At 52.9% G+C, this 12,247-nt stretch overlaps 1 protein-coding gene across 1 annotated transcript; it reads right to left on the reverse strand.

Annotated features, from left to right (window-relative positions):
• On the reverse strand, positions 1,227-11,495 carry LOC106503880 (mucin-12-like). Its single transcript, XM_013976790.2, has 11 exons — positions 10,210-11,495; positions 9,702-9,803; positions 9,084-9,211; positions 8,691-8,755; positions 5,842-5,993; positions 5,410-5,481; positions 5,143-5,305; positions 4,285-4,446; positions 3,570-3,646; positions 1,873-1,961; positions 1,227-1,672 (listed from the first exon to the last, which is right to left on the reverse strand). Exons 1-11 carry the CDS (start codon positions 11,327-11,329, stop codon positions 1,631-1,633), a joined length of 2,172 nt encoding a protein of 723 aa, XP_013832244.2. The 5' UTR covers positions 11,330-11,495; the 3' UTR covers positions 1,227-1,630.

The raw sequence follows: 12,247 nt of genomic DNA on the forward strand, positions 1-12,247 counted from the left end.
AGGGATTTGTCTGGGGGCTTCTGTCTGATTCTCCAGCCCTGACAAGTCAGATTTCTTATTCTCCCTTTTTGGAACGGAAACTGAGGCTCCAAGACACCAACTCAGATGAACCCTAAAGCCCTGGCTCTTCCTCCGGACCTCGCTGGGGAGGAGAGAGAAGTAGGCAAAGGGTAGGAGGCTGAGAGTACCCCCGCCTGGGCCCCCAGGATGCAGCCTTCCCTGAGCGTGGGCAGGTCCAGGACCCCGCAGGGCTGTGGTTGTGAGAGCAATGGAGTGGGGTCAGTCACCATGGAGAGGGGCAGGAGCCGAAGGAACAGAGGCAGCAGATGGAGCGTCATTGCCACCAGTCTCGATTTCAGAGCCTGGAGGGCAGCGCACCTGCCCTTCACACTTCAGGGAATTGGTGAAACAAACATTGGTCAAGGAACCCCAGAAATAAATGGGCCCCAAGCCCTTTGATCCTGGAGACACTGGAGAACTAGGGCCCACCTAAGGCAGTCTCGGAAGATTCACTGACAACTGGGAGCACGAGAAGCCCTGTTTCAGGCCAAAGGGCAGAGGGAAGGGGAGGTCCTCCCTGGCCGCACAGCACATAGGCACACAGGCCATCAGATCTGTCGGGAGCAGGGCCTGAAGCGGCCTGGAAGAACTAGGCGGCGCTGGAGGGAAGCAGAAGGCGGAGGAGAGGGTGGGCCTGAGCTTGCAAGGAGAGGGTGATTTTGACTCCAACCCCGGGAGTGGAGACCTTCTCTCCTCTTCTCAAGCTGGGTTTACTTCTGCTCAGGGTACCCCACCAGGTCATGGGTGCAGGACAGTGCCCAGCCCCAGGAGGGCTGAGAATTCTTGGGTATGAGGGGTTCGCAGGTAAGCACAGCCCCTGGGGTCATCTGAAGTGACACTGGCCCCTCTCAAGGTCAGCAGGGCAACATGCTCACTCTTCTGCCTTCTGGGGACTCTCGCTCCTCCTTCCCTTGGCCCGAGGTCCACTCCCGGATGTGACCCCAAGCTCAGCTGCCACAGAACCCTCAGGCAGAGGTGGGTCTGATCTGGCCCGGGCTTGGAGCAGATGAGGGGCCCCAGGCTCCACACGTGGGCATGGGAAGGGGCCCAGATGTGGTGTCCAACCCTGCAGTGCTCTTCGGAGAAAGACCTTCCCAGACTTGCAGGCCCCCTGCAGGGGAGGGGAGGAGACTGCTCTGGCCACGCTCAGCTCTATAAGACTTGTCCTTTATTGGCAGGAAATTCCCGCATGGGTGTCACAAGTGGAGTAAACCATTGGAGTAAACACAAGTGGAGTAAACACAGGTGGAGTAAACACAAGTGGAGTAAACCAGTGGAGTAAACCAGTGGAGTAAACACCAGTGGAGTAAACCATTGGAGTAAACACCAGTGGAGTAAACCAGTGGAGTAAACACCAGTGGAGTAAACGAGATGCCTCCGGGCTCCTGGCTGGAGGGCGAGGGAGCACAGCAGTGACGACGGGGCAAGCCCGCTCGCCCTGAGAGGGTCATCCTCGGGCCTGACGACTTCAGACTTCAGGTTCCTCTTGGCAGCCTGGGGCCGTGGAGGGCTCTGCTGGCCGCAGCCTCATCACCCATATCTGAGTGAGGGGTGGCAGTCCCTGTCCCCGTCACGGAGCAGTGGTCACCACTGTGGGCTTCTGAATGTGGAGCTGGGGCGGGTGGGAGAGAGGAGGTGAGACCAAAGGGGGCCCCAGTGATGGCCGGTCCAGGGGGAGTGAGCTGCCTCTGGGCTGAGGGGGGCCCACCCTCCCCAGGCAGCCCCAGGCAGCCCCAGGCAGTAGACAGAGGGGAGAAGCCCCTAGCTGTGGGGGGGTGGGAGGGTGCAGGGAGTTGGGGGGTCCTGAGTCACCTCTGTAGTGGGGTCCACACTCCCCAAGGAGGGCTGGAAGTTTCTGTAGATGTTTTCAAGGCCAAATGTGTCCCCCTTCAGATCCTCACCTGTAAGGAGAGGTACTGGGGTGAGAGTGAGCCTGGGGGAAGCAGAAGAGACACCCAGGACGGATTGTTTGCAGCAAAAAGGGTGGGCTTGGGGAGTCGGCCCCGGAGCTGCACTAAGCTCCTTTCCCACTGCCCATCCTCCCCCAAGCCCAGCTCATCAGGGATGCGGGAGAGGGGCTGGGGAGGTGGCCTCGGGTGACGCAGGGACAGGAGGGGACGGGAGCTGCCTTCTGATATGCGCCACGGTCAAAAGTCAAGGCCTGGTGAGTGGGTCCCCAAGGAGTCACTTGGTTTAGGTGGGGTAGGAGGGCGAGACTGCCTGGGGTCAACGGGAACACTTCCTCATAGCAACAGTAGCGACAACAGACAGAAGCAACTGTGCCTGGAATCTTCTTGTGTGAGTTGGCATGAGCCCAGCACCCCCCGTCTCCGTCATGCAGATAAACTCGCTTCTCAGCCTTCAGAACCGGGTTCCAGGTCCACCTGGCATCTTCCTTTGCTCCCTCCCTCAAGATCCTCCCCCACCGTCTGCCCTCCTCGCCCGCTCTCCCCAACAATGTGGGCTGAGCTGAGCTGACTCCCCAGCACTGCCCGTAGGCCACAGGCCTCTCTGCAGACTTCAGACTGGCCAGATCTGGGGTATCTTCCCCTCTGCACTTAACTGCCCCCCCAGTATGCCCCACCTGCGGCTTCTCCCTACTGCATCCCATCTCCATCATCCCCTCCCAGAGCCTGCAAACAACAGGCTCTGCCAGCTAGCTCACTGGCATCTGAACTATGCTGACTGCTGTCCATGCCTCCTGGTCCCCACCGTCCCCCCACTCAGCCTCATCGTCCCTGGCCTGCATTAGAGTGCTGTTCGCTCTCTGAACTCCCCACTTTCGTGCGTCCCCCTCAAATCCTCCTGAATGAGCCACCCAAAATGCACGTCTGGTCCCCCTCCCTTCAAGCTCCAGTGGGTTCCCCCCCCCACCATGGTCTACTGACCAGTCCTGACCTAGCTCTGTCATCTCCCGTCCCACTGACCCGCCCTTGGTTCCCTACAGGCCACTTCTTCCCCACCTCCACGCCCTTTCTTAAGCAGGGACCCTTGCCTGGAAAGCCCCTCTCCCTTCCCGTCCTGGGACAAGGCCTTATTTTGCCATGGCCCATCATCCCACTGTGTGTGTGACATACTGGGGCTGGGCTCTGAGGTAGGATCAGGCTCTCAGCCGTTGTGAGCAGCTCTGGCAGCCAGAGCGGGCTGAACCCACGGGAAGCTCCGTGGAAGGACCGCATGTGAACTGGATCTCAGAAACAATGGGATGGGGATGTGCAGAGATTCAGACGACTGGAAGCAGCACAGTCTCTGCAAAGCGGTGGGCCACAGACTGGAGTGCAGGGAACTTCATGGGGAGAAGCCAAGTAAAGGCTGGAGGGTCAGCAGGGCTGCCCATGGGGACTCGGGGTCAGGAGGCTGCAGACTGTCTGGCTGTTGCGGCAGACGCAGGACTGGTTGGCAGGACGTGTGTGTGTGTCACCCACAACCACTGGGAGTCTAACTGGCACTTCTCCACGCCCCCTCCACCCCCGCCAGCCTGCCCCGCCTTGGCCCCTGATAAGATCTACCTTCCCAGACGCTTGTGTTCTCAAAACTGCCAGGGTAGCCTGCATCTTGCCACTCTCGAGACATGTCGTGCTCTTGCCTGCTAACAGAAATGACGTGAGCAGCTGATGACGGAGAGGTAGAGGAAGGGCTCAGAGACCTCTGACCCTCAGCCTCCAGAAGAGTTATCTCTGGCCAAGCCCTGAGTCAGGGAGGGAGGGGCCTGCCCCCAGTGGCAGGGGTAGAAACCGAATAGACATCCTGAGGATGTCCCCATCGCCTGCCCCACCCCCACTCCCACCCCTCAGAGGGCCTCAGTGACCTGATCTGTGAGCTGGGGGCATCGGACTAGAGTCAGGGCAGCTTCCTTTGCCTGCCGGGCTCTGTACAGAACGTGACTCAGCCTCTCACAGCTAGGAAGAGAGGATCATTCCCAGCGCCCTAGAGTCACAGTGCTGCTCTGTGGCAGCCAAGGTGATAAGAAGCACCAGGTAATTTCATTACACAATCCAGTTCCAGTGCTTAAGTCTCTGTTTCCATTTCTCTGCCAAGCGGATATGTCTTATCATATCTGCAGGCTGTCTTCTGCTAGACACAGAGCTGGGAGGGGCCAGCAGGAACTAGGAGGGACTCGGGGGTGGGGGGCAGGGCCTCACCCACCCCTGCTGGGCCTCAGCAGGGCCTCAGGATATTCTGACTATGGTCCCCTCTCCCCCAGGCCCAGCCCCGGAAGCTTACCTGTGCAGTTTTCTCTGGGATCGGCCGAGTAGGAGGATCAGGACCACCACCAAGACCACCAGGAGCGCCCCCACGGCCCCCACAATCCCATATACCATGCTCTTGCTGGTGCTGGATTCACAGGTCTCCCCCGAGTACCAGTGTGTGTCTGAGTTCAGGCATCTGGGGACACACACAAGCTCAGGCCGTTCCGCCAGCTTCCCTCACCCACCCAATTTCTGCCCCCCTCCCCCGCCCCCTGTCCCTGAAAAAAAAAGATCAATGTCAAAGCACAGGAAACCATCTCACCCACTGAGGGCAGTTGCTGGGCACCCTCCCTGACTCCCCAAGTCTAAGGGGTGGTGAGTGGGTGCAGGGACCGCAGAGCCACAGAGTAGAATCTGAGAGAGCCATGTACCTCACCTCACGCACGTAATGTTCACCCACGTAATTGCTAAGCGTGTAATCGCTAAGCAGCTGGGACTTGGATGGCCTGTCACCATGTTTTATATTTTGTACTTTAGTTTAAGACGTAGCGCACCAGCAAGGAGGTGATAATGGCATGGTGGCTGGGATGTTGTTAGGGACATGAATGGTAGATGAAGAGAGAGGTCCATAGATACAGATTTTCAATGGATAACTGGAACTTTTTCAGAAAGGGGACTGCTGTTCTATGAGGCCTGTGTACGTAATCTGCACCTCCCGCTCCCATGGTATGTGGGAGACCTGGGTAGAGGAAAGAGGGATGTAGAGGCTGGGCTGGAGGTGCCTTGTGAGCTCTGTCCACCCTCACCCTGCACCCTTGGGTGACCTCTGGGGAGAGCGGGACCCTGCTGCTAGAGAGGGCAGACGCTGGCCTTAGAGGGAGCAAGCACTTACAGACAACGGGGGCCGCTTTGCTGCAGCTGGCACGTGCCGTGGTGACAGTCCATTTCAGACTTCGTCCCTGGAGTGCACTTGGTCACACAAGCCAGCTTCCCATCCAGCTCCTCTATGTAGTAGAACTGGGCGAATTCCTTCGCAGAATTCTTGGTGCATTGCTCTGGGGGCAGGTGGGGGGCGGGCAGGAAGCGTCAGCCAGATGAACCCGTCCCTAGGCCCCCCCACCCCGCAGGCTTACCATCCACTCTCCATGGAGCTGCTCACCTTGCGGGTCAAAGCCGACCTTCACGGGGTTCACGATGGTGGCCGTCTCATCGTAGCACAGAAGTGAGAGGTCTGCCCAGGGTGGTGAGAAAGAGCAAAACAGATATGCTTCCCACTGCCCGCTGGGGGTAGTCAGCCTCCCCTTTTCTCCTTGCTGTGGCCAAGACTAGTAGATGCAGCTGAGGCTGTGAGCTGGCTCTGAGGGGGTCACTGGGGCTGCTGACCACCTCAGCCCAGGACTGAAAGGGGCTGCCAGGAGCAGCGCAGATTATAGGGAAGGTACCCAGGCTTGACCTCTGGATTCCTCGAGGGAGGTCTCTGGAGTTCCAGAAGAGATGAGAGATGCGGGATGCGGGGGTGGGCCTGAGACCTCCCTAAGGGGCCCTACCCATCCTTTCACCACCAACATCAAGGGGTTTTCGGGGGGCTTACTTTTGCAGTCTTTAGAATTCCCGTGTAGCTGTGTGGTCTCATTCATAATCTTGGCCTTTACAATCTTAGTGAGGTTTTCAAACAGCTCCAGGTACCCCGAAGTATAGTTGGCCTCCATGATGACTTCATGTTCCACCACGATGCTGCCAGGACTGGAGCCAGGAGTCATCAGTCAACCCTTATTGCCCTCCCAGCAAGTGGGGCCCAAGAAAGAAGAAGGGTGATGAGAAACAAATAGTCATGTGACCTAGGGGCAGGACAGAATGTAGACTCTTCCCTCCAGCAGTTAACAACCCAGAGAGAGGCTACAATATAAGCCTGGGATTACAATATACACCAATGGGTGAAATTCTTTCTTAAAAATGGAGGCTGTTGGGCAAAGACATGGAGGAATTGAACCCTTGTGCATCACTGGTGGGAAAGCAAACTGGTACAGCTACTGTGGAAAACAGTATGATGGTTCCTCAAAAAATGAAATATAGGATGATCATGTGATCCAGCAATTCCACCTCTGGGTATCCACCTCAAAGAATTGAGAGCAGGGGCAGGAGGAAATATTTATACACCCATGTTCATAGCCATGTTATTCATAACTAAACAGTGGAACCAATCAATCTAAGTGCCCGTCAGCGGATGACTGGATTAACAAGATGCAATGGAATATTACATACAAGGGAATATTATTCAGTCTCTGAAAGAAAGGAAATTCTGAGACCTGCTGCAACATGCATGAACCTTGAGGACATTATGCTAAGTGAAATAGGCCAGTCAAAAAAGGATGAATACTGGATGAGTACATGAGATCCCTGAAGTAATCAAACTCAGAATAGAGGCAGAAGGCAGCAGGTGATTGTCAAAGGTGGGATGAGGGGGAATTGGGAGTTACTGTTTAATGGGTACAGAGTTTCAGTTTGGGAAGATGGAAAAGTTCTGGAGGACTTCCCTGGTGGTCCTTCCTGGCCTGGGAAGATTCCACATGCTGTGGGGCAACTAAGCCTGAGACTACTCAAGTTCGCTTGTGCAAGAGTTCATGCTCAGCAATAGGAGAAGTCATGCAATGAGAAGCCCATGGGTCACAATGAGACAGCAGACCCTGCTTGCCTCAACTAGAGAAAGACCCCCACAGCAATGAAGACCCCCCAAAAAAATAGAATTAAAAGTTCTAGAGATGGACAGTGGTGGTGGTTGTACAACAATGTGAATTTACTTAATGCTGCTAAACCATATACTTAACAGGGTGAATTCAGTGGCTAATGACAGATTTTTTATTATGGGTATTTCACCACAAAGAAAATGTTTTAAATTTAAAAATTTAAGACAGAAGCTAATGGACTGTATTCTGAAAACCAAATAAGTAAACTTTTAGGTATGAAGAAACATGAGGGCACTTTAGAAATGTTGGATTCCAACCCAGAAGCTTCTTGTTAGATGGTCAGCAATGCTCTGAGCAGAGAGCTCCTGAGATAAGGTCCATCACTACCCACAGTCCTTGTAACAAAGAAGTCAGAAGCAGGACCCAGGAGGACCTAACCCAACAAAATCCTGAGTCAGAATGGAGACAGAGACCATGGCTGAGGCTGGGTGTGGGTGGAGGATGCTGGCTTATGGAGCACCATGGGTTCTTGATATGTTGGTAACTGACATGCCCCAGGCTCCCGCGTCACCCTTCCGTTTGCTTCTTCCCATTCTCCTCTGGGAGCTCTGCTTCTCTTGACCATCCATTAAATATGGATGTTTCCCATGCTTCTGCCCAAGGACAGCTTCACTTCCATGCTGTGACAATTGCCCCAGCCATCCGGTCTACTCCCCGAGCTTCCAGTGATGCCTGTCTAGGGACATCAATGCCGATGTCTCTGCTATAGACCCTTACTATCATACATTTGACAACCAGCTGCTCTATCACTCCACATGGCTGGGCCCCAGACACTTGAGGCTTAACAAGACCCATGTCAAACTCATTATCTTCTATCGTCCTGCTCCTTATGTTCCTCATCTCAGCCAAGGGCAACCCACACTCCCAGCAGCCCATAAATCTGATATCATTCCTCCTTTTCTCCAAACACCCATCAAAATCCAATGATCTGCTGGTCCTGCCTCTTAAAGACCTTTCACACTGGGCTACTTTCCTTTACTAACACCTCTCAGGCCCAGGCTACTATCGTCTCCCTCCTCTGTCCATCCGTTCTCAACCCTGAAAACAGATTGCACAGTCTGCAGTGCAAAGCATTTACTCTGCCACATGGGCCACAACTGCCAATGCTTCACATGTAAATGAGCATGTGTCACTTTTCCAACCTCCTCTCCCACCACAGCCCCTTTGTCTTTAAGAAGCCAAGTGTGCTTTATGTTCTTAGAGTCTGCGCTCCTTTCTCTTACCTGTAGGCACATCATGGATTTTCTCTTGTAACACTCTCCCCCTCCCATTCCTCATCCTTCAAGCCTCAGCTTAGCTGTAACTTCCTCCAGGAAGATTTCCCTCAGTCTCACTGACCCTGCATTCAGGACCTCTCCCTCCGTACCTTGTGTCTCTTATCATAACTCTAACCTCAGTAACTGAGTTATCATAACCACCATAACGCTAGCTACCTGTGCTCTGCCCTTCTAAGCACCATGAAGAGCAGAACCCAATGTTCCCAGCTCCTGGCACAGGATGGACTTCCAATATTAGCTTGATTAGTGGATGAATGCTGAATGAACGGATGCATGGTCTCAGAGCCCTCAGGTGTTGTTGTTTTTTTTAACCCAGCCAGGTACTGATACTCTAACCATTTATGATAGGAGGAGGCAGGAGAGCAGGCAAGAGAGAAGAGCTTCCCACAGTCTATAAACCTTCCCACCCCCATACTCACAGCAGTCTTATGACATTCACGCCTCTGTATTGGGGAAAGTTGTTGCCCCTGTAAACTTTATCCATCTGAAAGAAACAAGACAGCTGAGTTCATAGAAGCCTGGAGTGTGCAGCAGCCCCTGTTCTCTGTGCTGGGGGCAGTCCCTCAGAACCTCCTTTCCCCAAGGAGTCCCTGTATTCAGTTCAGTTGCTCAGTCACGTCCGACTCTTTGTGACCCCATGAACCGCAGCATGCCAGGCCTCCCTGTCCATCACCAACTCCTGGAGTCCACCCAAGCCCATGTCCATTGAGTCAGTGATGCCACCCGCCCGTAGGAAAGAAGGAAGGGGGTGCACAGGGATGTCCCCTCTTCCAGGATTCACATCAGGGAATCTAGGCTTCCTCTCCTCTTACCTGACTCTTGAATACTTGAACGAAGTTCTTGTATGAATCAGAGGATTTGTCATTTAGGTCATCTGTGAAATTCCTGTTAGTCACTTTCACTCTCAGGTCTATAGTGGCATTGATTTTTTGGGGGGTCTCTATGGAAACAGGACATATTATGCGTGAGACAGCAACCTCACAGTAATGCCTTCCGGGAATGGCTAATTCTTCATTTGTTGGCTTTGTGGGAGAGGACAAAGTGTGTAGGGAGCCAGACGGAAACTCAAAAGGCAGGTAGGAGTAGCTGAAACATCTGCCCCTTGTCTCTAAATACCAGGAGGAGCTACTGGTCAGAATCTTGATTCAGTGAGACCTGACTGGAGGGCACCAGGTGATCATTCAGATGAGAGAGGCAAGTTAACTAGTGAAAAGGGCTCATCCTCCTCGAAGTGGGATGCAGGAAATCCATGCTCTACCTGCATTTTGGCCTGGGTGAAAGTCACATTTTCTCCTCGACCTGCACAATTAGCCAATGGTAGCAAATGAACCTTCCAATGTTGCCCTCCTATTTTGAATGGTTAAGGGATGTGGAAATGATCTACAAGTCTCAAAAAAGGTCTTTACCAAAAAAAAAAAAATGGTCTTTACCTATGAAAAAGTATTCCCTGACGTCTTTACACTGGTAACCAAAGTAGCCTTGGGCACAGACACATTCTTTTCCATTCCAAGTGGCGTTATTGTAGCACTGCACTGCAAAGAGGTAGAACATTCCAGAGGTTACCATGGAAGCCCAAGACACAAAGCACCAACTCTCATTCCAAGTCCCATCATTTAGACATTGCACTGAAAGATGGAAATGGGACTAGATAATCATGCTGTAACTGAGAGCCCTCTGCCACCATTTCAATCCCCAGGAGATAGTGGGGAAAGGAAAAGGAACAACAGAATGGAAGGAAGCAAGAGATGAAAGAGGACACTCAAAGAAATCAAGAGTCCTACAACTCAAAAGACAGGCACGCCATCCACTTGGATGATGTATACTGGCAACAAGATGGTATTGGAAGTGTGGAACAAGACCACAGGGAGGACAAAACGGATTAGCTGATAAGGGAGACGAGCAGGAGGAGCCCGTAGAGTGATATGCAAGCAGACTTACATGGTGTCGTAGTTGAAGAGTGGGTTGTCCTTACAGTTGTCTGTGTCCTAGTGAACGGGGGTTGCAGGGTTGAAGTGGTACGGTATCCAGGGACTGGAGTTCCAGTGGAGCCAGGTGAAGTGGAGGCCACAGGAGAAGAAAAACCAGAAGTCGACTCCTCTTTGGCAGTCGTGGTGGTGTGTGGTGAGACCACAGTGTGGGTGGAGGTCTCACTGGGGCTTGATGAGGAAGGACTTGCACCATTTGTACTGTGCAAAGAATGGGTAGAGAATGATGGCAAGGACCCATCTGAGGAGCTGGTGTAGAGAGTGGATCCCAGAGAAGAAGATGTGGTCATGTGTCCATCACCAGTGGAAGTGGTTAAGGATTCTCCAGGCCTTGATGTTGAAGCAGAAATTTCATTCTCTGCAGTAACAGTGCTGCTCAAGGTGCCTGTAGGTTTTGATGAATCAGGGGTGGAAGTAGCAAGAGTGAGTCCCTCTGTGAGGCCTGTGATTGTCTGTGTGGAGACAGAGGGGGTGGTAGACAGCAGGCTGGGAATTGAAGAGGAAGCTAGGCTACTACTATGGCTGGGATAGGAAGCTGACATAGAAGATTCAGAAATGGTTGAAAGGACAGAGGATATCTCAGTAATTGTTGTTGTACTGAGTCCAGTCCTGGAGGTAGTGGTAGAAAGTCCCTCAGAGTTTGAAGGTATATAAAATGTTGAGGTGTAAGAGGAGACTGTATCTGTTGATGGTGCTGAGACTATTGTGGACACAGTGGCTTCAGGAGTAGAATACGTGGTCCTTTCTTCATCACCAGAGGAGGAGGTAATGGATTCAGCTGGACTTGAAGTGGACACAGGACTTCCATCCTCTTGAGAAGTTGTCGATGTAGGCAAGTCCGTGACTTGAGAAAAATCAGATATTGTGTTGTGATCTGTGGATTTCTGAGTGACAGAAGTGGTAGACTGTACTGAACCAGATGAGCTGGAAGATATCTCTCCAGTGCTAGATGGGGCTGTAGAGCTCTCAGCAACTCCTGTGTGGGAACTCTCAGAAGAAACACTAGATGCAGACCACCCAGAAGTAGTGGCAAAACTCCCAGGGCGTGTGGTGAGGGAACCCTCAGGAGACATGGTGAATTCAGACAGACCAGAAGTGGTTGGGGAGGATAAGGGAATTGTGGTATGGGAACCATCAGAAGACACTGTGGATTCAGACAGACCAGTAGTGGTAGAGCTCCCAGGTCCCGTGGTGTGGGAACCTGCAGAAGACACTGAGGATTCAGACTGACCAGATGTCATGTAGGAACCCTCAGAAGATTCTGTGGATTCAGACTGATCAGATGTGGTGATGGTGTTCCCAGGGACTGCAGTATAGGAACTCTCAGAAGAGACTGTAGATTCAGGTCCACCAGAAGTAGTGGGGGAACTCCAAAGGACTGTGGTGAGGGAAGCCTCAGAAGACACTGTGAAGTCAGACCCACCAGATAAAGTGGTGGAGCTTCCAGGGACTGTGGTGTGGGAATCCTCAGAGGAGACTGTGGATTTGGACAGACCAGAAGTGGTTGGGTAGGGCATGGAAACTGTGGCATGGGAACCATCCAGAGAGATTGTGGATTCAGACTGAGAAGATGTGGTGATAAAGTTCCCAGGAACTGTAGTGTGGGAACCCTCAGAAGAGACTGCGGATTCTGACTGAACAGAAGGAGCGGGGGAACTCCCAAGGACTGTGGTGAGGGAACCTTCAGAAGAGACTGTGGATTCAGAATGACCAGATGTGGTGTGGGAACTCTCTGAAGAGACGATGGATTCAGACCAACCAGACGTGGTGGTAGAATTCCAAGAGACTGTGGTGAGGGAACCCTCAGAAGATTCAGTAGACTCAGACTGACCAGAAGTAGTGGTGGAGCTCCCAAGGACTGCAGTGTGGGAGCCTTCAGAAGAGATTGTGGATTCAGACTGACCAGATGTTGTGTGAGAACCCTCAGAAGAGACTGTGGATTCAGACTGACCAGATGCGCTGACAGAGCTCAAAGGAATTGTGATGAGGGA

The sequence above is a fragment of the Capra hircus genome, chromosome 25, assembly GCF_001704415.2.
Source record: "Capra hircus breed San Clemente chromosome 25, ASM170441v1, whole genome shotgun sequence".
NCBI classification, from domain to species: Eukaryota; Metazoa; Chordata; class Mammalia; order Artiodactyla; family Bovidae; genus Capra; species Capra hircus.

What these genes read in the sequence shown, in the direction of transcription:
- LOC106503880 (XM_013976790.2), bottom strand. Translation starts at nt 11,329, where the DNA reads ATGTCTCCTGAGGGTTCCCTCACCACACGCCCTGGGAGTTTTGCCACT. An exon ending in TCCCAGAGAAAACTGCACAG is followed by an intron (nt 3,647 to 4,284) that starts GTAAGCTTCCGG and finishes TTCTGTTAGCAG; the next exon opens with GCAAGAGCACGACATGTCTC. An exon ending in GAACACAAGCGTCTGGGAAG is followed by an intron (nt 1,962 to 3,569) that starts GTAGATCTTATC and finishes CTCTCCTTACAG; the next exon opens with GTGAGGATCTGAAGGGGGAC.